The sequence below is a fragment of the Felis catus genome, chromosome A3 (assembly GCF_018350175.1).
Source record: "Felis catus isolate Fca126 chromosome A3, F.catus_Fca126_mat1.0, whole genome shotgun sequence".
NCBI lineage: Eukaryota > Metazoa > Chordata > Mammalia > Carnivora > Felidae > Felis > Felis catus.
The window spans coordinates 78999085-79022125 of NC_058370.1; the positions used below are offsets into that span (position 1 = coordinate 78999085).

Genomic DNA, 23041 nt, shown 5'->3' on the forward strand with positions numbered 1-23041 from the left:
CCGACATGGGGCTTGAACTCACAAACCGTGACATCGTGACCTGAGCCAGAATGAAGAGTCCGATGCTTAACCGACTAAGCCACCCAGGCACCCCATAACTTCTCTAACATAATGTAGGGTAAATGTTTTCATAGAAGTCCTTAGCATATGCTTGATGGTCCTTTAGAGGAATTAGTAGTCATTGAATTAAATTCAGTCCCAATTTAGTACTTAGTATCACGTTTCCCTCTCTCCTGTGTCAGATAACTACTGATAAGGATGTCAACTGCAATCACTTTTTCTATCAATACAACATGACAGCCATTCCAGAGGAAAGATGAACCAAAATATCCAAGCACAATTAATTTTTCTTAATTCCTTGAATCAATTCTTTAATGGCAATTCCTCTACAATATTTTGAATGTAGAATGAACTATGGACACTGAGGGAAAAGATTAGTAGTTTATATTTTTTCTGTTCCAGTATCTCTATATTGAACAGGATCTTTTGAAGAGCTAAGCTTAGTTTAAAATTCTTCAATAAAGGATAACAACAGCAGCTCACAAGCAATGTGGATGGAAACTGGAAACATTTAGAAAATAGCATTCTCTGTGCTAAAAAATTTCTCAAACACAGGATCAAATTTTATCATTCCAGAAACACAAGCATTTGAGACTAATCTAACACAACCTAACTAAACCCCAAAACCTTTAACAGATATATTGCTATTACCCTCCCAGAAAAGCAGATATGAAAGAGGAAATAAATCAACAAACAAGCCAAATCAATTACTTTTTTTATAAATCACTTAACCAAGTATAAGATTCTAATACAGAAATCTTTACTTCTCTCTGTGCTTTTCTCTCCAGAGTACACAGGAACCTCTAGTAGTCACATGGCCCTTTTTATATTGGTATAAAATTTTTAGTTTCAAAATCCAAGAGGGTCTGGAAAGTTAAAGATTTTTTTCTTAACTCGGTAAGCAAACACTGACTTGAACGTGTGAAGCTTTTTAGAGACTTTGTGTATCAAACTTAGTGTGAATATTCATGTTTCACTGCAGAAATATAAATGTGTTTGATTACAGAGTACCACCTCAGACCATGAGGGGAGGGGTATGTTATATATGGTATCTAACACCATATTGCATTTCTAAAACCTAAAAAAATTCTAAGTTCCAAAACATATTTGGTCCCCAAGGGTTTCAGATAAAGGACTGTGGACCTATGTTTTATCTGTGTATAAACTCAACTGTTTTTCTGCTTTAGTTAGGATTTTACTTTGTGTCTTTTAGAGCATAGTTTTATAATCTAGTTTCTAAGACCAGTATAAAATTTATTCTTTTATAACAGCTTGCCAAACTACATTATATAAGTGCCTTATATAAATGTAAAATATGTATTTACATTCTTGTTAAATCTACAAAAAAAGAATCCACTTTAATAGACACTAGTAAGATGCCATGCAAATAAACTAATTAAATAAGGTTGACACCTAAGTCATACCATAAATTTGTTTTCTTTCTGTTAATTTCTCTAGGAGCTAGTGAACTCACTCTAAAAAAGGAGGCAGTAGTAGTAAAAGTACTTTAAGAATCAGGTAGCTTAAAATAAATAAACATTAAAAAAAAAAAAAGAATCAGGTAGCTTATATTTAAATGGTAGAAAAAATTCCCTACCTAAATTACTTACCCCATTTCCTGTTTTACCAGCAACCATGCAGCATGCTGTAGGCAATTTAATCACACCCAGAAGAAGAGAAAAGGGGGAAAAATGTTCATTGAAATGAAGTTCCAATATCATTACTAAAGTGCTTAACTAATTTGCTAATCAAACTCTTTTTAGGGGAGTAGTAAGTGTTCAGAAATGTGGCAATGACCTCACTCTCATTTAAGGTCAGAAATGAGGTAAGATGCCACTTTGCAATGCTGGGTCACTGTGGCGTAGGAATTCAACAGGGGTATCTCCCTCCTCCCTACAGATTTCTATCTCATTAATGAGATACAAGTTTGTAGCATAAGGAGTTTACTTTTTTTCTTAAAATATCTTACTTCTTCACAGAGGAAGGCCCAAAGTAATGGAGAACAAACTATGTCCCCCAAACAGAATTAAAGGCCTCAGTTTTTTTTTTTTTAAAAGAGGGCTACACATTTTTAATTCTATCTAATTAATGATATCCATATGTAAGTGTACCAACATCTGTAAGTCACTTTGGAATAAAACTAAAACTAAGATGGGTGGATGGATAAATTGATGACTAGATATACAATAAAGGAAATATAGAAAGAGTAATAATGATAGAATCCAGGTAGGTATATGGGTGTTCGCTGTACAATTCTTTCAACTTTACTGAACATTTAAAAATTCTCATAATAGGGGTGCCTGGCTGGCTCAGTTGGTGGAGTTTGCAACTTTTGATCTTGGGGTTGTAAGTTCGAGCCCTATGTTGGGTGTAGAGATTACTTAAAAATAAAACCTTAAAAAATGCTCATAATAAAATGTTAGAGAAAATGTTCTGGGAAGAGTTAATAAAAACTGAAAAAGTTGCTAAAATGGAGACAATAACATTCACAATCATGGTTGTTATAAGGATTAAATTCATGCAAAATGCTTGACACAGTAAGTGTGTGGCACTAAGATTTCTCAGTCTGCCATTGACATCCCATAGCTGTCACCTTATAGAAAGCAAATGACAAGTCCTACCTCAGCATATAGCATTTTGTGAACATGACAGAAGCACGTGTGTATAAGTCAATAAAATACCATATGTAGTCTCTGCATCCACATGTCACAGGAGTGGCCATTCATTACTGCTATTAGAATAGTAGACCCGCCCACCTCTACACACATATTGTGGTTCATATGTAGAATCCTGTCCTTTTAAACTTCAAAAGACCAGAGGGACACTAGATAGTTTTAAAGATTTCTACTCTTTCAGAAATGTTAGGTGAATTACTTTGTTCAGACATGAGCCAACTAGAACTAGAGCTGTTCCCAATGCCTAAACATCTCATCAGTACCTTCTGATTCAGTAGTTTACTTTGCTAGCTCAATCTAACACCTTTGATAGCACTACAAGTCCCTATCCTTCTTTCCTTCATTTACTCAAGCCCTCTTTCAAAGAATGTGGGCATATGGTATAACACACAAATTAGTAGGAGTCCGGAGACCTGGCTTTAGGCATTACTAAATTGCTGGCACTCAGTTTCCTAATGTGCCAAATGAAACAATTAGACTAAAATGAATGAACTGAAACTTTTCTGGATGGCAAAAGTCATCATTAATGGGCATTAGTTAGTACACTGTTTTGTAACAGAGGCTATTAAGACTTAAAGGACTTTATGATCATAGAAAAAAGTGAATAATGGTCTCCCAAAGCTGAAACTTGCAGTCAATATTGCCCCACCTTCCTTTAGCCTTCATATTTTAAGAGGTCAATAAATACTTGTTTTTTCATCCATAAAGGGGTATTAATACTCCCCTTCAAGGGACACTGTGGGAATTTAATGAAGTTGTGTATGTAAAGAACCAAGTAAGATTCTTGGCATGTACTTAACAAATAGTAACTATTATTGTCATTTTTGAATTAAAACCTTAACTGAAATTCACAAATAATAAAATTATTATCCCTTAAAAGATTTCCATGACTTGATTCCCAAACTGCTCTGCCATAGGTAGTTCTGGAACTTCTCTCATCAATAAAATCCTCATGGGTATCTAAGCTATAGAGAACTATCTGTCCCTTCTTTTTTTTTTTTTTTAATTTTTTTTTTAACGTTTATTTATTTTTGGGACAGAGAGAGACAGAGCATGAACGGGGGGGGGGGGGGGCAGAGAGAGAGGGAGACACAGAATCGGAAACAGGCTCCAGGCTCTGAGCCATCAGCCCAGAGCCTGACGCGGGGCTCAAACTCACGGACGGCGAGATCGTGACCTGGCTGAAGTCGGACGCTTAACCAACTGCGCCACCCAGGCGCCCCTATCTGTCCCTTCTTTAAGGGGACTCAGACTCTTCTGTCCTTTTTTAAAAAAAAATTTTTGAGAGGGAGAGAGCATGAGTGGGGTAGAGAAGGAGAGAGAGACAGAGAGAGAGAGACAGAATCCTAAGAAGGCTCCAACACTCATCATGGAGCCTGATGCAGGGCTCAATCCCATGACCCTGGGATCATGACCTGAGCCAAAATCAAGAATTGGATGTTCAACCAACTGAGTCATCCAGGCACCCCCCTTTTGTCTTTTTTTAGTGAACTTTTCATCTCTGCTTTTAAAGCAAATCCTGTTTTCTACAGTCACTTTCAGGTGATGCCCATCAAATCTGCAACATGTCCTGCCATCCTCTGATTATAAAGTAGGGCAGAAATGGAGGTTGCCAAGGGAGACCAGATTACCATGTGTAACATATAAAATTAAATCAACTGTCTTCAGTACCTGAGATTTGCTAAAGGGTTTTCCCTTCCTAATCCTCTGCAGGCTTCCTGCTCAAGCATGCCAGCAGGTTGGACAGAACTAATCACACAGCAGGGGCTGGAAGACTGAATCCCAAAGAAGTCAGTGTTGCTCAATTATTCAATTTTTACTACGTGCTAATAATGTCCTGGACCTGCTTCTGCTGAGGAAGAAAAGTACATTTCTCTCTTTCAGGTCACCAAGATATTTTTAATAAATGTTCTATTCCTTAGTCAGTGGGAAAAAAATCATTCTCTAGAGTAAGCAATTTAATTCTTCCTCCCCAACAGAACCAAATGGCATTAAAGTTATCAAGTTTAATCAAATTTGGTACCAAAGGCAGTATGTTATCTCCTGAAAATTCAGGAACCACACAACTTAATCCCAGACTCTGCTTTAACTGTATTACAGAATTCTAGGCAAGTGCTAAATGAAGCAGAAGAACATGCTTGCTAAAGTGCTTGTGTATTCTGGTAACCACCCCCCCCCCACACACACACACACCATGGAAAGTCTATGCCTCGGAATGGCTTTTGAGCTTAGGGTTCTGAGCTGGGGGTTCATCTAGCACCAGTGAGAGTGGGTAACAGTAGAGCCAAATTGACACCGATTTAAGTAGAGGTGGCAGGTGGGAAGGACAGAAAGAGAGGTGTTAAAAATGGTATGTTGGGGAGCTACAATTCAGTAAAACTGGTGCTCAGGTTATATATAATGTTCACGTAAACGTGAGTAGGGATTCAACAACTAGAGATGAAACTCGAAAGATGAGCAGGTTTTAAGTGCCATGCTAGGGCATGACTCCAAAGCATGAAACCATAACAGAAGAAGTGCCACATTTACGTATATACAAAGTCCCATGGCAGCGCAAAGAATGAACAATATTTGATCTTCTTTAATTAAGTCACAACAGCCATCATCTGCACACTATTATTTTTCTTACATGGTAGCTTAAGAAAATAAGATAGTTCTTATACCAGAAGGCCTCATTATCCTACATGGGAAATATAGCGTGGGAATGGAGAGGAGTAAGCAGCTTTAAGAGGTAATGGAGAGAGACAGGCAGGACTTGGCGACCAGCAGTGATACTAGGGTTTCTAAATTACCACTAATGCCCTTTTTAAAACTCTAAAAATCTTTTGAATTCTACACATCTCCTGGACTCATTTATGACTCATAATAACAAAGAAAATGTACCAACAGGAAAATGACAAGAGTTGTGTGGAAAGCTAGAGGTATTCCCCCCATTCTCTCTTCTCCTAACACACACACACACACACACACACACACACACACACACACACACACACACATTTATGTATTCCACCTTCACACAAACAGGCAGCTGGGAATCAGGTTCAACGACGAGGTCAGTAACAACAGTAACTCTTCTTTCCTCTTCCCAGCATGCCTGCCTAACCTTTCCTTCTCCTCCTCCCCATTCCCCAGCTTGCTACAGCCGTGAGCATCTGCCTCACCGGGGCCTGCTCCTCACTTCGCGACAGGTTTGGTGTCTGGCGTAGTGGCAGAAAGAGGAAGGTAAGAGAGGAGGCAGGAGAATACATTCTTATAACCATTGCTGGGCTCCCCCACCTGGCTGAGGTAAAGACCCCTCCTCACCCATGTCTCCTCACCTCTACCACCTCCCTGCCTCAATCTTATTCTTCTTCTCCGGAGTCTCTGATCTCACATCCATGATGTAATGACTAACAGAATGAGTCTGGGTGTCTCTTTTGATGAATAAAAGTTATGTCAGCTCTGTTTGAAAAGCCACTCATATCCTCTACATTATCTTTCCCTATAGGGTTGAGGGAGAAAAAAATGAAGTGGGGGATTAAACTTTCTCACTCCAGCCCTCCCTAACACTGCTGGCAATACAACCTTTGGACAGCATTAAGAAGACTGAGCTTTTTATTTTTGACAAGACAAGAGGGAAAAGGCAAAGACAAGTCAGCAAAGACAGAATGCCCCAGAATCTGCGAGGCAAAATTAGGGTGTACAGCTCTACTGACCCAGTTCCCAGGAGAATCCTATTTCTAAGTTCTGAGGTTTAAGAAGGAGAATTCTTCTTGTATTTTCCAATATTCTAGGTGCTGATGTTTGCCTAGCTCTGAAGGACTTAATTGGAAATAACCACCAGAGGAAATTCTATGGGGGTGGGAAGGTGGGGTAGGATGGAGGAAGGGAGATGACAATGAATGAAAGGCTCTGGGATAGACATAAAGACAAATATCGCTCATGTGGAGTCTAAAAAACCCCCACAAAACCATATGAGTAAACAAATAAAAAGCAGAATCAGACCTATAAATCCAGAAGACAAACTGGTAGTTGCCAGAGGGGAGGAGAATGAGGGATTGGTAAAATGGATAAAGAGGAGTGGGAGATACAGCTTTCCAGTTATGGAATGAAGAAGTCATGGGAATAAAAAGCACAGTATAAGGAATGTAGTCAATGGTATTTAACAGTGATGTATGGCAACAGATAGTAGCTGCCACTTGTAGTAAACATAGCATAATGTATAAACTTTCTAATCACTATGTTGCACACGTAAAACTAATGTGGCATTATGTGTCAACTGTATTCAAATTTAAAATTTTAATTAAAAAAAAAAAGACAGATATGGCTCAGTCCTGTCCTTTAATGTCATACACTAATGAGAGGATAACTTGGCAACTAAATTTCAGGTAACTCTGAAGTTAATATCAGTGAAGCGAAGCTATCTCAACAAGTATCTGTTAGCAACTGGGTGTGGCTGAGGGGATGCAAATATATTTCCCCCTAGAATGTGATTTTAGAAAAGTAGCATCCTCACTGAAGTATCAGTTAACATAAAGTGAACTTGCAGATTCAAGAGACTTCAATGTATCAAATACAGCTCAATTTCAAGACATAAATACAATTTTACCTCAAAATTACTACCAAGAAAAACAGGTTTTTTAAAAAATTTAATGTTTATTTATTTTTGAGAAAGAGAGAGAGACAAAGCACGAGTAGCAGAGGGACAGAGAGGGGGACACAGAATCCACAGTTCAGGCTCCAGGCCTACACTATCTCTCTAAATAAATACACTTGAAAAATAATTTTTAAAAATTTAGGTATTACTTTATAAATATGCTAAAGTAATTTGTTACTATAAAATAAAGATTTATGGCTTCAAGGTGGTAGAATAAAGCCCTTTCTGTCTGCTTCTTCTTTGGAAAACCATCTCAACATAAGATGGAGAATGAGAAACAGAAAAATAAACTCCATCTACAATGAAACAAAAAAATAACTCATCACCCCAAGTCTCCATACATGAAGACAAAAGAGAAATGCAGGAATGGAAAGTAGCAGAGCATAGGAAGTGGATTCTTAAGTGTTGGCAAAAGGAGATACTTGCCCCTCCAAACCCAGCAAAACTGAGGACTGGACGTGTAAGACAACAGAGTGTGAAATGGGCTAACAGGGGAAACAGCTAACAGGTGGTATGAGGAAGGAACAGTCTATGCCATGTCCTCTCCCTGACACCACGCAAGGGCAGATTTATACTCTGGGTACCAAACTAGAGGTATTTACACTCAGAAGCCCCTGGCAAGAGGACGGCTGGAGTAAGGCCCTGCAAGGAAAACAGAAGTGTTCAGTGAGAGTTTACAGTCCGCATAGAGACCTGCAGTTCCCTCTCTCACCCTGCTCTGGGTACTGAGGCAGCCAAACTTATACTTCTCTGGACAGAAGATTAGAAGATTCATTATTGAATGAACTAGATGGTTTCTGAGGGAAAAGTTTCAGAAAGTGATATATGGTCTCCATATAAAAAAGTCAGTTTACTACCTGTTTTCCTCCAATAAAACCCAGTCCACAAGGACCACTGTCCTGCTCTATACAGACCTAACTTTCAATCGCTTTTAAAATGCCCGATGCTTAACAATGAATGAACAAAGATCACTTACTCATTTAGAGAAAATCTCCAACATGAAAGGAAGAAAATAAAACAACAAACACATAAATAGAAAAAAGAAGAAAGAGTAATACCTGAATTCCCATGTACCCTTTGAGCCAGCTTCAAGTTATCAGCATTTTGCCAATCTAGTTTTATCTATCTCCATTACCTTTTTTTTGTAAAGAAATGACCTCAAGTTTTTATTTTTTTTATTTAAAAAAATTTTTAATGCTTATTTATTTTTAAGAGAGAGAGAGAGACACAGAGCACGAGTGGAGGAGGGGCAGAGAGAGAGAGAGAGAGAGAGGGAGGGAGACACAGAATCCAAAGCAGGCTCCAGGCTCTGAGCTGTCAGCACAGAGCCTGACATGGGGCTCAAACCCATGAACCATGAAATCATGACCTGAGAAGATGTTGGATGCTAACCGACTGAGCCACCCAGGTGCCCCCATCAAGTTTTTTGTTTTTTTAAAGAAAATCCAAGACAAATCATTTCACCTGTGAATACTGTCCAATGGAAGCATTTTTAAAAGTGGCATTCTTTACTACCAATTAAACTTATAATGGAAACATTTTAGACATTGATTTCAAAACATGTGAGGGAGTACTTAGTTTCCCAAACTTCTTTTGGGGCAGCAGAAGGGTATATAAGCAAAAAAAGTCTGAAAATCACTTACTGCACCTTAGTTTAAGCAAACAACAGAAATGAAAAAGGGACTAGAACCACATATTTGGAGAAGGTTTGGGGTTTTCCCCTTCATTTTCTTTTATTCTTTTTAAATAACATGTTAGAAAGTACAGAATACACTGTCATTTATTTTGGAACATGATTTTCTCTGTCTCTTTCTCCACTGTATATTATCTCAACTTCAAAGGCTTTCTGTTTCTTCAGCAAAGAAAAAAAGTAGGAGGGCCCAGGCAGGGGAGGGCAGTAGGGGAGAACGTAGGACCTCCTTCCTCCTACTCTCCATTTCTTCCTTTTAATCTGACCTTTGGACAGACATAAACTGCACTGCTGCTGCTGGGGACTTGGGCAAGACGTGCTGAATATGGTCCAGAGTGGCCACACCCAATGACAAGTAATGTGTGCCCATGTGTGTTAGGCATATATTAGTAAACAAAATAGGCATAAACCCTTGCCTTTGTAAAACCGATGGCCAAGAATCATAAAACAAACAAAACAAAGAAATCACACTATTTTATGTGATAAATGCAATGCGAAGTGATAAAGACAGTGGAGAAAAGTGAGAGGAACGAGGAACGGAAGAAGTGATCTGCAATTTCCACTACAGTAGTCAAGGAAAGCCTCACTGTGAAGGCAACATTTGAGAAAAGATGTGAAGGCAGTGAGGGAATAAGCCATGAATATATCTGAGGAAGAAACCTTTCATGCAGAAGTAACAGCAAGCAAAGGCCCTGAGGCAGAAGTTGTGCCTGGTGTATCCAGTGAATAAGCAGTAAGGCAGCCAATGTGGCTGAACAGTCAAAGAACACAGAAACAGGTGAAGAAGTCAAAGAACTGAGGTGCAGTGCTAAGACAGGGCTGCTATAGGCCCTTTTAAACAATTAAAGGAGTTTGATTTTTACTCTGAGGGAGATGGGGACAATAGGAGAGTGAGCAAAGGAAGGACTCGAAATGATTTACTTTTTTTTTTTTTTTTAATTTTTTTTTCAACGTTTTTATTTATTTTTGGGACAGAGAGAGACAGAGCATGAACGGGGGAGGGGCAGAGAGAGAGGGAGACACAGAATCGGAAACAGGCTCCAGGCTCTGAGCCATCAGCCCAGAGCCCGACGCGGGGCTCGAGCTCCCGGACCGCGAGATCGTGACCTGGCTGAAGTCGGACGCTTAACCGACTGCGCCACCCAGGCGCCCCAATGATTTACTTTTTAAAGTGATAGGGGACAAGCATGGAAACAGAGGCAGTTGTTAGGAGGCTATTGTTAAAATCCAGGTAATTGCTCAACCTGTCTGTGCACCCTCCACCTCAGGATCAAGGAAATGATTTTGAAAACTACGTAAGGAGAACTGGGGTCTTTTCTAGTCTGGGATCTAACTAACTTTTGCTCAACAGTCTTCAGTCCATTTCCTAAAAGAATAAGCTGAGGCTTTACCAGGCTATAGCTCTGCTTTTGGTTCTGGTCTCGGCTTGTAGTTCCATGTATAGTGTGATGAACCAACTTTCACTGAAATAACATTAAAAAGATGCAACAAATATTTAAAAAGTAAACAATAGGCTAGTCTTATTTACAAATACATATATGCATGTATATATGTAAAAAACTTAATAAAATATTAATAAATCAAATTTTATTAAAATAAAACAAAAAATGTTTATTTCAGGAAAACAAAAGTTCAACACAAGAAAATCTATTCAATTACTTGGCTACAATAATAGTTAAAAAGAGAAAAATATAATGATTGCAAATATCCTTTTCTGATTTGAAAAACTTACTAAACTTGGGGGTGCCTGCGTGGCTCATTTGGTTAAGCGTCTGACTTTGGCTCAGGTCATGATCTCACAGTTTGTAAGTTTGAGCCCTGAATCAGGCTCTGTGCTGTCAGCACGGATCCTCCTCTCCCTCTCTCTCTCTCTGCCTCTCCCCCTATGTCTCTCAAATAAATAAACATTAAAAAAAAATTACTAAACTTGGAATAGAAGCAAACTTCCTTAAAGAGTATCTATCAGAAAAGAGTTAACAATATACTTAATATCACAAAATTCTAGAAACATCCCTATTCTTGAGGGTCAAGACAATATATAATTTCCAACAAAAATTACTAGACATGCAAAGAAACAAGAAAGTGACTCGTTTTTAAGAAAACAGCAGTCAGCAGAAACTGACCCTGAGTGGGCCCAGAAATTCAATTTAGCAGAAAGAGCTTGCAGAATTGAAAGAAGTCATAGAAAACAACCTGTTGCATAAAAAGGAACAGTATAATTAATCACAGGCTTCTCATCACAAAAAACAAATAACAAAAGATACTGGAACAACATATTCAAAGTGCTGAAAGGAAAAAATTTTGTCAACCAAATATTTTATATCCAATGAAACTATACTATAAAACTGAAGGAAAAATAAAGACTTTTCAGATAAACAAAAACTCAGAGGATTCATCACCAGTAAATCTATATTAAAAACAAAAATAAAAACCTTAAGCTCTTCAGGAAGAAGGGAAATGACACCAGATGGCAACTTGGATCTACAAGTAAGAATGAAGAACACTAGGAATGGTAAGTTTATAGGTAAACATAATAGGTATGTATACTGTTTTCTTCTCTTTTAAAAAAGATATATGACCATTTAAGGCAAATGTTGTAACACTGCATTGCTGGGTTAAAAGGTATATAAATGTAACAGATATATACAACAATTACACCAAGGACAATAAATTGAAATATAATGTTGTAAAGTTACTATATTTTACCCGACTGAATTAAGGTGAAGATGCATATTATAGCCCCTAGAGCAAGGGTTGGCCAAATTTTTCTGTAAAGGGCCGGACAGTACATATATCTTGGGCCTTGCTGGCCAGGATGTCCTAGCGCACCTACCCAACTCTGCTATTGCAGTATGAAAGAAAAGCCTAAAATAAACTAAGCTCCCACTTCAGGAAGATAGAAAAAGAAGAGCAAATTAAAGCCAAAAAAAAGTAGAAGGAAGGAAATAATAAAGAGCAGAAGTCAATGAAATAGAAAATAAATATATAGAAAGAGTAAATCAAGGGGTGCCTGGGTGGCTCCGTCAGTTAAGCCTGACTGTTGATTTCCGCTCAGGTCATGATCCCACAGTCGTGAGATTGAGCCTCGTGTCAGACTCCATGCTCATGGCATGAAGCCTGCTTAGGATTCTCTCTCTCTCCCTCTCTCTCTCTTCCCCTCTCCTGCTTGTGCACGTTCTCTCTCTCAAAGTAAATAAACAAACAAACATTTAGAAAAAAGTAAATCAATGAAACCAAATACTGGTTCTTTGGAAAGGTCAATCATATTGGTAACTCTCCAACTGGACTGATCACAGAAAAAAAAAAAAGACATAAATTACCATTGTTAGGGAATATTAGTCCATAATACAGAAATATTATGAAAAACTTTATGTCAATATATCTGACAACTTAGATGAAACAAATTCCTTCAAAGATACAAATTATCAAAACTGACAGAAGAAACAATAGGAAACTGAATAGATCAGTATCAACTGAAGAAACTGAATTTGTAATTAAAAAATATGATCATGTTGTAAAATATCCTAAGGAATCTCCAACAAAACTATTACAACTATGAAAAAAAGTCAGGCAGAATTGCAGGGTACAAGGTTATAAAACACCAACTGTATTTCTATAAACAAGCAATGAAAAATTTAAAAATGCAATAAAAATACAATTCCATGTATAATACCACCCAAAAGAATGAAATTCTTAGAGATAAACTTTTAAAACATGTGTGAAATCTGTACACTGAAAACTATAAAGCATTGCTAAAAGAAAGCAAAGAGTGAAATATACCACATTCACACATTGGAAAATGCAATACTATCCAGATACCAATTCTTTTTTTTTTTTTAATATTTATTTACCATTTAATTTACAGCGCTGTAAGGGGAGAAATATATTGGACAAAATACAATTTTCTCATTCTAAAAATTCTGAATTGATTCTGCTTTGCCACAAGGAATGGCAAAACACACACATATGCGTACAAACACACAAGAGCATTATTTTGAAGTTAAAAAATACCAAATTTAAGTCAGATACCAATTCTTATCAAGTTTACCTATAAATTCAATGCAATCCCAGTCAAAATTTAAGCCAAATTAATAAAAAAAATAAATTGATAAGCAGATTCTAAAATCTGTATGGAAATGCAAAGGACCTAGAATCACCAAAGCAAATTTTATTATTTTTTTTAATGTTTATTTATTTTTGAGAGAGGGAGAGAGAGTTAGAGTGTGAGCAGGGGAGGAACAGAGAGAGGGAGACACAGAATCTGAAGCAGGCTTTAGGCTCTGAGCTGTCAGCACAGAGCCGGATGTGGGACGAACTCATGAACTGAGTTCATGACCTGAGCCAAAGTCGGACGCTTAACTGACTGAGCCACCCAGGCACTCCTCACCAAAGTAAATTTTAAAGAGAACAAAGCTCAAAGATTTGCTGTTTTCAAGACATACTATAATGCTGGAGTAATCAAGACAGTTTACTATTGATATACAATCCACTGATGACATATCAATGGAAGAAAAACACACACATATATATACACACATATGGTCAGTTTATTTTCTACAAAGTTAGCAAGGAAATCAATGGGGAAACCAAGGCTTTTTCATCATATGGTACTGAAAAGAAAAACAAACATCAACATTTACCTCACAGTATATTTAAAAAATTAACTCAGGGGGCGCCTCGGTGGCTCAGTCGGTTGGACGTCCGACTTCGGCTCAGGTCATGATCTCACGGTCTGTGAGTTCCAGCTCCGCGTTGGGCTCTGTGCTGACAGCTCAGAGCCCGGAGCCTGTTTCGGATTCTGTGTCTCCCTCTCTCTCTGACCTTCCCCCGTTTATGCTCTGTCTCTCTCTGTCTCAAAAATGAATAAATGTTAAAATAATTTTTTTTAATTAACTCAGAATGGATCAGAGATATAAAAGCTAAAAGGAAGAAAATTTTTTATTTTATTTTATTTTATTTTATTTATTTATTTATTTATTTATTTATTTATTTATTTATTTATTTATTTAAAATTTTAGAGACAGAGGATGAGCAGGGGGATGGGCAGAAGGAGGGAGGGAGAGAGAGGGAGAGGAAGGGAGGGAGGGGGAGTAGGAGAGAGATAGGGAGAGAGAGGGAGAAGGACAGAGAGAGAGAGAGAGAGAGAGACAGAGAGACAGAGAGAGAGAGAGAGACAGAGGATCCCAAGCAGGCCTCTATGCTCAGCATAGAACCTGACACGGGGCTTGATTCCACGATCCTGGGATCATAACCTGAGCTGAAATCAAGAGTCAGAGGCTCAACCAACTGAGCCACCCCGACACCCCTGAAAACTTTTATAATAAAACATAGGAGAAAATCTTTGTAAACTTGCAGTGTACAAAAATTTGTTAGGTAGGATCCAAATAGCATGAACCATATGAATAAAAAGCTGGTGAACTGGACTTTATCAAAAGTAGGAAGTTGTCTTCTTTGACAAATATCATTAAGAAAATTAAAGAACAACCCACAACATGGTAGATAATATTTGCAACACATATATACATAATAAGGATGTGGATCTGGCCTATATTAAGAACTGTTACAACTCAATGAAAAGAAGATAACCCAAATTTTTTAAATGGGCAAAATATTTGATAAAGTCACATGTGAAGAGACTTCACAAAGATATATGAATGGCAAGTAACGACATGAAAAGATGCTCAACATTATTAGTCAGTAGAAAAATAAATATATAATCTCTACACACCCATTAGAATGGCTCAAATGAAAGAAAGTGGCGATACCAAGTGTTACTAAGAATGTGAAGCAACTACAATGCTCACATACTGTTGGTGGATTATAAACATAAACTGGTAAATCTACTTTGGAAAATTGCACGGCAGCTTCTCATATGGTTAAACACATACCTACCATATGACTTAGATTTCCACTCTAAGGTATTTACCCAAAATGAAAATATACACACAAATGATTACACATAAAAGTTTGTATACACCAGCTTTATTCAAAGAACCCGAAAACTGTAATGCATGAATGTGCAGACGTGTAGGAATGTTAGACATGGTTGATTAATATCGTTAAGATATTTCATATTGTTAGGCCTAACTGGCTTGAGGTGGAAAAAGCAATACTCTTTTTTTTTTTTTAATGTTTATTTATTTAGTACAGAGAGAGAGAGAGACAGACAGAGTGTAAGCAGAGGAGGGACACAGAGAGAGGGAGAAGAATCCCAAGCAGGCCCAGCACTGTCAGCACAGAGCCCAATGCAGGGCTAGAACTCACAAACCATGAGTTCATGACCTGAGCCAAAGTCAAGAGTTGGTCACTTAACCAACGGAGTTATCCAGGCACCCGAGAAATAATCTGGTTTAAAGCTGAGCAATAACTTCAGGGTTTGAATGGTTATTCAGTGTCAGTTTGAAATAATTTTTTCTTGGCCCAATAAACAAATATTGTGGGATGAAGGCATATGAGATGATAGTTTTTATGCAGTATGGATATAGATTGCTTTCATAGATCTTAGAAGTGATAACTATGATTGGTAAAGTTAACATAAATAGTGAAATTAGTATAGAAGAGGTGAATAGATTTATTGCCTTTATTTGGAGTTGTACCAACTTTTTGGTTCTGAGACCAATGGATTATTACTTCTAGCCATTAAAAGTTTTAAAAAGCTGTTATTATTATACATGGAGGCATGAATTAATTCTTGCATATTTTCTCAGTAAAAAAGATGTTTTGAGTTTCTATTATTAGATTCACAATCTAATAGTTTTATTAAAATATATTAAAATATATTTTATTAGGTAAAATATATTTAATTTTATTTTTATTAAAAATGGATGTCAAAATAATTTGGGGGTTAACTGATATAAGTCACAGGGCAGTAAATGTGGGGCTATGAGAGCATTTTCTCATGTGAATGATGGTTTGCTCTATTGTGTTTTGATTAATATATAAAGGGACTATAGGGTAGTAATAACAATGTTAATTCCTATTAGGATAATGATAATGTTGGATAATGAAAATGATGATGTAATTAATTACAAATAGTTCTCCAATTAGGCTAATTGTTGGGGATAAGACCAAATTGGTAAGGTTCACTAGAAGTCAACATGCTGCTGTTAGTAGAAGGAGAGTCTGTTAATCCCTGAGCTAGAATTATAGTTCAGCTGGGAATTTGTTCATAGTTTGAATTTGCCAGGCAAAATAGTGTTGATGTAAGGCTGTGGGCAATTATTAGGGCTGTAGCTCCTATGTAACTTCATGGTGTTTAGATAAGAATGGCTACAATTATTAGTGCTATGTGGCTAAGAAAGGAATATGCAGTGAGTGATTTCTTTTTAATGTTTTTATTTTATTTTTGAGAGAGAGAGAGAGAGACAGAGTGTGAGCGGGGGAGGTGCAGAGAGGGAGACACAGGATCCAAAGCAGGCTCCAGGCTCCGAGCTCTCAGCACAGAGCCCGACGTGGGGCTTGAACCCACAAACCGTGAGATCATGACCTGAGCCAATGTCGACATTCAACCAAATCAAGAACTAGATACTGTTTCGGTTCAGGATTGAATTATTAGAAAGTTTAATGAACCTGTAAGATTTTGGATAAAGATTAGGGCAATGAAAAGTGGGAGTGATCCTACTAGAATATAAAATAAAGTCCTGCTTTTAATCATTCTATTTGGTGTCCTTAGTGGCTGATGATGATTAGGATTGGAATTAACATTGCTTCAAATAAAATATAAAATAAAATTCATTCTATAGCAGTAAAAGTTGTAATTAAGAATATTTGTAGCATAACTAGTATTGTAATATATAGTTTCTAAGGAAGGTTGGTGATTCTTTCATCTAGTGATAGATGAAACTGACTGGCTATGGGTATTAGTGGACAAAGTCATATCATTAATGTTAATAAGGGCACTGACAGGGAGTCAGAAAATATTAGTGAAAAGTTAAGGCTGTTGTCATTAAGTTGATTTAGGAGGAATGAGCTAATAAAGCTGATTAACAGGCTATAAATTGTAGTGTTAATTCAGATTATATTATTTAAATGTATTCCTTATGACTCAGCAATTCCACTCACAGGCATATAGCCTAGATAAACTCCTACGTATGTGCACTAGAATACAGCTACAAGAATGCTTATGGTTTTACTGTTAGAAGTAGCCAAAAACCAGAAATGAACTTAATATCCATTTATAATAGTATAAATAAACTGCAGTATATTTATGCAACTGAAAACTGTATAACAATGAAAATGAATAAATTATAGCTACACATAGCAATATAGATGAATCTCTTAAAAATAATACCAAATGAAGGAAGCCAGACACAAAAGATATATTATGTTATGATTCTATTTTATATAGATCAAAATCAGGCACACTTAAACTCTAGTTTTAGGGGCAAAGACAGGGGATAACTACTGATGAATATTAAAACAAAACTTAATAAAATGAAGAAAATATTTCTATTCTAGAATAGAGGGTAGAGTTCAACTTCGAGGACTCATCATGTAATCTGTGTTTTCTATAAGGCCATTACTTAAATATGAGAAATGAATGACTAATCAAACTAGAATAAGACTTTACCTAAGATGTCCAGTAAGTTAACCAACAGACATACTGTGTCTCAAGTTCAGGGGAAAAAAGGTCTGTGTGCTAACAGAATACTGTTTATCCGGGGGGCACCTGGGTGGCTCAGTCGGTTAAGTGTCTGACTTCAGCTCAGGTCATGATCTCATGATTCATTTCATGAGTTGCAGCCCTGCATCGGGCTCTCTGCTGTCAGCAAAGAGCTGACTTCAGATCCTCTGTTCCCTCTCTCTCTGCCCCTCACCCATGCTCACTCTCATTCACTCTCTTTCTCAAAAATAAACAAGCATTAAAAAAACAAAGAGAAGACACATGTGGTACATCTTAATCTTAATTGCAAAATAACTCAGGTTACATCATGAATAAAAATTTTATCCAACAGAAGTGTCCTTAATACATACACGCATTTAAAAAAATCTTACCATTCATACATGGTTACTGATCTACTAAATAGGCTTGAAATGCATGTGTCCAATTCCTTGATAAGTAGAGGGTTTCTGTGATGCTTTCAGAGCTATGATCCAAAGTCTCACTAAAATCACTATCTCATGGTTTCTTTTTGTTTTAAATGTTTATTTATTTTTGAGAGACAGTGAGTGGGGGAGGGGTAGAGAAAGAGGGAGACAGAATCCCAAGCAGGGTGTACGCTGTCAGCGCAGGGACCCATGTAGGGCTCAAACTCAAACTCTAAGAACTGAGCCTAAGTCAGAGGCTTAACCGACTGAGCCACCCAGGTGCCCCACTATCTCATGGTTTCTAACATGAATTTATAGTGACAATACACCATAATCTCCAAGCTTCAGAGAAATTTTAAAGTTTACTTTTTTACTTTGAGAGAGAAAGCACATGCACGTGTGTGTGCGCATGCACAGGGGAGGAGAGAGAGAGGGAGACAGAATCCCACATGGCCTCTGTGCTGTCAGTGCAGAGCCCAATGCAGGAGTTGATCTCACAAACCAGGAGATCACGACCTGAGCGGAGATCAACAGTCACATACTTAAATGACTGAGCCACCCAGGTGCCCCCAAGAAAATGTAAATCCTAGATATGAACTGAATTCTGAAAAGATTATGAGTCTTAATACAAGCATAAAAGGGCTACTACCTATGTTGACACCTTTACATCTATTTCATGATTTCATTTCCTTTTGCATGCTTCACGACTACCTTTAATTTAAATAAAATCCATTTTCTTTTTCCCCACCCAAGTTAGTTCCCCTTACAGTATCTCTGCCCAGATACAGCAACATTTTTAACAATCACTTCAGAGCAAACTGAGATCCTAGCAGAAAAAACCATCAAGAATTTCAGTTGCAGCAATACTTTAACAGTTACTTACATGAACAGCTTTTAAATTACGATGTAATGAAAACAATATATGATTCTTTAACTTGCTATATATATATTATATTTGTGGGGTTTTTTAAAATAAAAAACCTAACCTCTTCTTTCTGCTAGTGCCTGCTCTGAGGACTCTTGCCACAACTGTACAGACTGACATGCATCCAGCTAATCTCTGACACACTAATTGTTAAACCAAAAGATACAAGCAGTAGAAAGGAAGTAGTTCTGAAAACTGACAACCCAGTGTACAACTGAAGTCTTTACATGAGAGTTTTAGAAATGATTAGAGTATCCAAATTGGTTGAAAATATTTATAGCATTAAAATTGGATAACTACGCACAATAAAAGTAGTGGCAAGGATTTTACTCATATGTGGAATTTAAGAAACAAAACAAACAAGCAAAGGGGAAAAAAGACAAACCAAGAAACAAGAATCTTAACTCTGGACAATAGACTGATGGTTACCAGAGGGGAGGTGGGTTGAGGGATGGGTGAAATAGGTGATGGGGATTAAGGAGTACACTTCTTGTGATGAGCACTGGGTGATGTATGGAACTGCTGAATCACTGTTTTGTACACCTAAAACTAACATCCACTATATGTTAACTATACTGGAATTAAAATAAAAAAAATAACAACGGCAAAGAGAAAGACAGTTTTTCTTAGAAAAAGATTTCTCAGATAAACATTCCCACAAAGGCCTTGAATGGTATCTACTCTAGAAAGTGGATTCCATTAGTATTGATCCAGTATTAATATCAGTGAAGAAAACCAGAGCAGATTTTACTTAAAAGGGAAGATTAATAAAGATAACTTCCAATATTTTAAGCACTACAACCTAAAATTTTAAATGTTTATTTATTATTGAAAGAGAGAGAGAGGGGCAGAGGAGAGGGGGGGCAGAGGATCCAAAGGCAGGCTCTGTGCTGACAGCAGACAGACAGCCCAACACAGGGCTCAAACTCATGAACTGTGAGATCATGAACTGAGCCAAAATGAAGAGTCAGACGCTTAACGAACTGAGACACCCAGGCGCCCCAACCTAATTTTTTAAAAAAGCAGGAACAGCTGCAGCACTTCCATTAATCAACACTTTTTAACTGACTGACCTAATCTAAAACTATTTCGTTGATCTTGCCTTTTTCTAAAAGAAAAGTAAGTACCACTAGCATTTCTTAAAAATGAGGTTTCTGACAAGTCAGTAATGAAGTTGGACGAGTCTGACTTCAGGGTGGCACCTGCACCCAGGCCCTCTTCTTGGACATTTGGACGTATGTGTGACTTGGCTGAACACGTTACTGGCACGCCCACCTCCAATTATTAAGGGACTGTAACATCATAATTCATCGTGTCACACACACACACGTACCAATCGTCCTAAGATCAAAGGAAAATCAAAAGTAGCTCCTCACAAAAATGACTGGAAATTCCTCTATTTTAAGATATCTGCTGTAATAAAATACTCAATTCAAAATGTCTTCTCCACCTACTCCAGTCATCTGATAACCAAACTTGAACCCAACTGTGGTGGGAAAGTCTTAAAAAATGTAATTTTAATTTTATTTTTAAAAACCATATTTTTAGAAAAACACCAAATAAACTGGTGATTTATCCTCATTCTTGTTAAAATATTACGAGTTCTGGTTGTGTGTGTGTGTGTGTGTGTATGTGTATACATATATATATATTTTTTTTTTATTTTTTTTTCAACGTTTGTTTATTTTTGGGACAGAGAGAGACAGAGCATGAACAGGGGAGGGGCAGAGAGAGAGGGAGACACAGAATCGGAAACAGGCTCCAGGCTCTGAGCCATCAGCCCTAAGCCTGACGCAGGGCTCGAGCTCCCGGACCGCGAGATCGTGACCTGGCTGAAGTCGGACGCTTAACCGACTGCGCCACCCAGGCGCCCCTATATATATATATATATATATATATATATATATATATATTTTTTTTTTTTTAACCAAGTATCCTTTCTCTGACTTTGAAGATATTGTACCCTCTGAAGAAACAAAGTACCAGTGAAGGTCAAAACCTAGGCTAAGTCTCTCCTATAAACACAGCAACACAATAACCCACTTTTGAAATCTTACCAAATCATAATTTAGGCAGTGGGATATAGCAATAATCAAAAGCATAAACCTTAGAGTGGACAGATGAGCATTCAAATCCTAGCTCTGTTATTTATTAGCAATGTGATCTTGAGTTTCAGTTTCATCATCTGTACAATAGGGATAATAACACCATCTACTTCAAGAGGTTGTGGGGATTAAATTACATATATTATATATATATCAAATTATACATACCAAAAACAATCATAACTTCATAGGTTAGAATTAATAAGTCTAAAACATGGTGGTGACATCAGAAAAAAAGGACAGTTGACATGACTTCTCTATGTAACAAGAGAAACCCAAATCTGAAATAGGCAGAGCCTAAATTAGAAGTTCCCTTTTTCTGAAACTTAGTTTACTAGGCCACAAAGTCCTAAAATTAATGAAAAAAAAAAAAAGTTTGATAAGGAACTCAACAGTTGGTAAGTAGCAACGTGATAATATGTTGCATTTGATGGGGAAACTGAGTTTTAAAGAAAAACAATTTACTTTATATTCCTTATTGTATTTATTTCTTGTATTTCTTCTTGTAAATTTTAAATATGCAAAAGTATAACAATTCACAAGAAGGGACCATACAAATTAAAACAATAAACTTCAAAATTTAAAGGCTGCCTCATATTCTTACTGCACCCTACTACCTCTCAATGACCTGCATGGGTTGATAAGACATAGCAACTCTTCTTTCTTGCTGCCTTCTCCACCTATACTTAGCTAGTTCAGACCAAGAAAAAAACAAAGCTAGGAAGTAAGCATATGCATATTCAAGTATTTAAACATATGTGTGAATACCCTGCCAACTTCATTCCTTTTTTTTTTTTTTTAATTAATTTTATTTTAGAGAGAGAATGTGCATACCCAGGGGGAAGACAGGGAGAAAGGGAGAGGATCTTAAGCAGGCTCCATGCTCACCATGGAGCCCAACTCAGGGCTAGATCCTATGATCCTGGGATCATGACCTGAGCCTAAATCAAGAGTTGGACACTCACCCAACTAAGCCACCCTGGAGCCTTGCCAACTGCATTCTTGAATTCAATATACATATTATTACTGTGATGGTCTTTAGAATTAGCCTTGTTTCCATCCTACTTCACCATGGCATCTCCTTCCCAGGAATAGGCTCCATTCCTCTTTGCTACATGCTGCAATGACCTCAGGAAGAGGTTTTTGTTTTACATGTTGGGCTCCCCTGGGCCTGCATCCCTAACAATGGGTTATTAGACCTCTTCAATACCTGCTCTGACTCCTTGACAGCTGGACTTCTGACTACCCATTCTAACCAGGACTGGGCTTCTGTATAGACTTTGACTAATTGCATATTACTCAACCTTTCTCCCTTGGAACACATGTCCCAGATAGGCACTGAGTAACAGAATCCTGAACCTACTACCATGTCAAGTCCCATGTTCCCCCTAACACAGCACCTTTGACTAGATTCATCATTCTGGTGAGCCCTTGGTCCTTGTTTGTGTTCTTGAGTGGATGGCTTACTAAGTGGAGTAGTTTAAAAAAGGCAATGCCCATAGAGCCATGGTAGTTAGGTAAATAACCACACCTGAATGTAACAAGATGAAAAGATGGTATGGTCTAAAAACAAAAAAGAGCCACCCCAAATTCCAATAAATATGCCACATTAGGCAAGCTTTGGTTTTTCTCCTCTTCAAGTGAGGATAAGTGAGATGATTAGTGAAGCAGTACCAATCTGTGAGGCAAAAAAAATAATCCGAGCGTATCTTTTTTCTAAATCACAGATATAGGGGATTCATTGAACTGTGAGAGATTAAAAGGGGATCACCTTATACACAAAGGTTGGGAACTCCTGGATTCTCCATCAGAAATTCTGAATGGATTTATTTACACTGAGGGTGGGGCATGGTCAGAGCTCTGACAAATCACAGCTATATGCACATCATCGTTTTTCAGTGAGTACCATAAAAAGCTAGG

At 37.4% G+C, this 23041-nt stretch overlaps 1 protein-coding gene across 5 annotated transcripts in view; it reads right to left on the reverse strand.

Moving 5' to 3' along the window:
- Positions 1–23041, reverse strand: part of PUS10 (pseudouridine synthase 10) — a 74032-nt gene that overhangs the window by 33721 nt on the left and 17270 nt on the right. For all 5 annotated transcript variants that reach the window (XM_045054248.1, XM_045054247.1, XM_006930121.4 and 2 more), the window contains one exon: positions 1671–1705. In XM_045054248.1, the coding sequence (XP_044910183.1) occupies positions 1671–1705 (35 nt within the window). The remainder of the gene's footprint in view (positions 1–1670; positions 1706–23041) is intronic.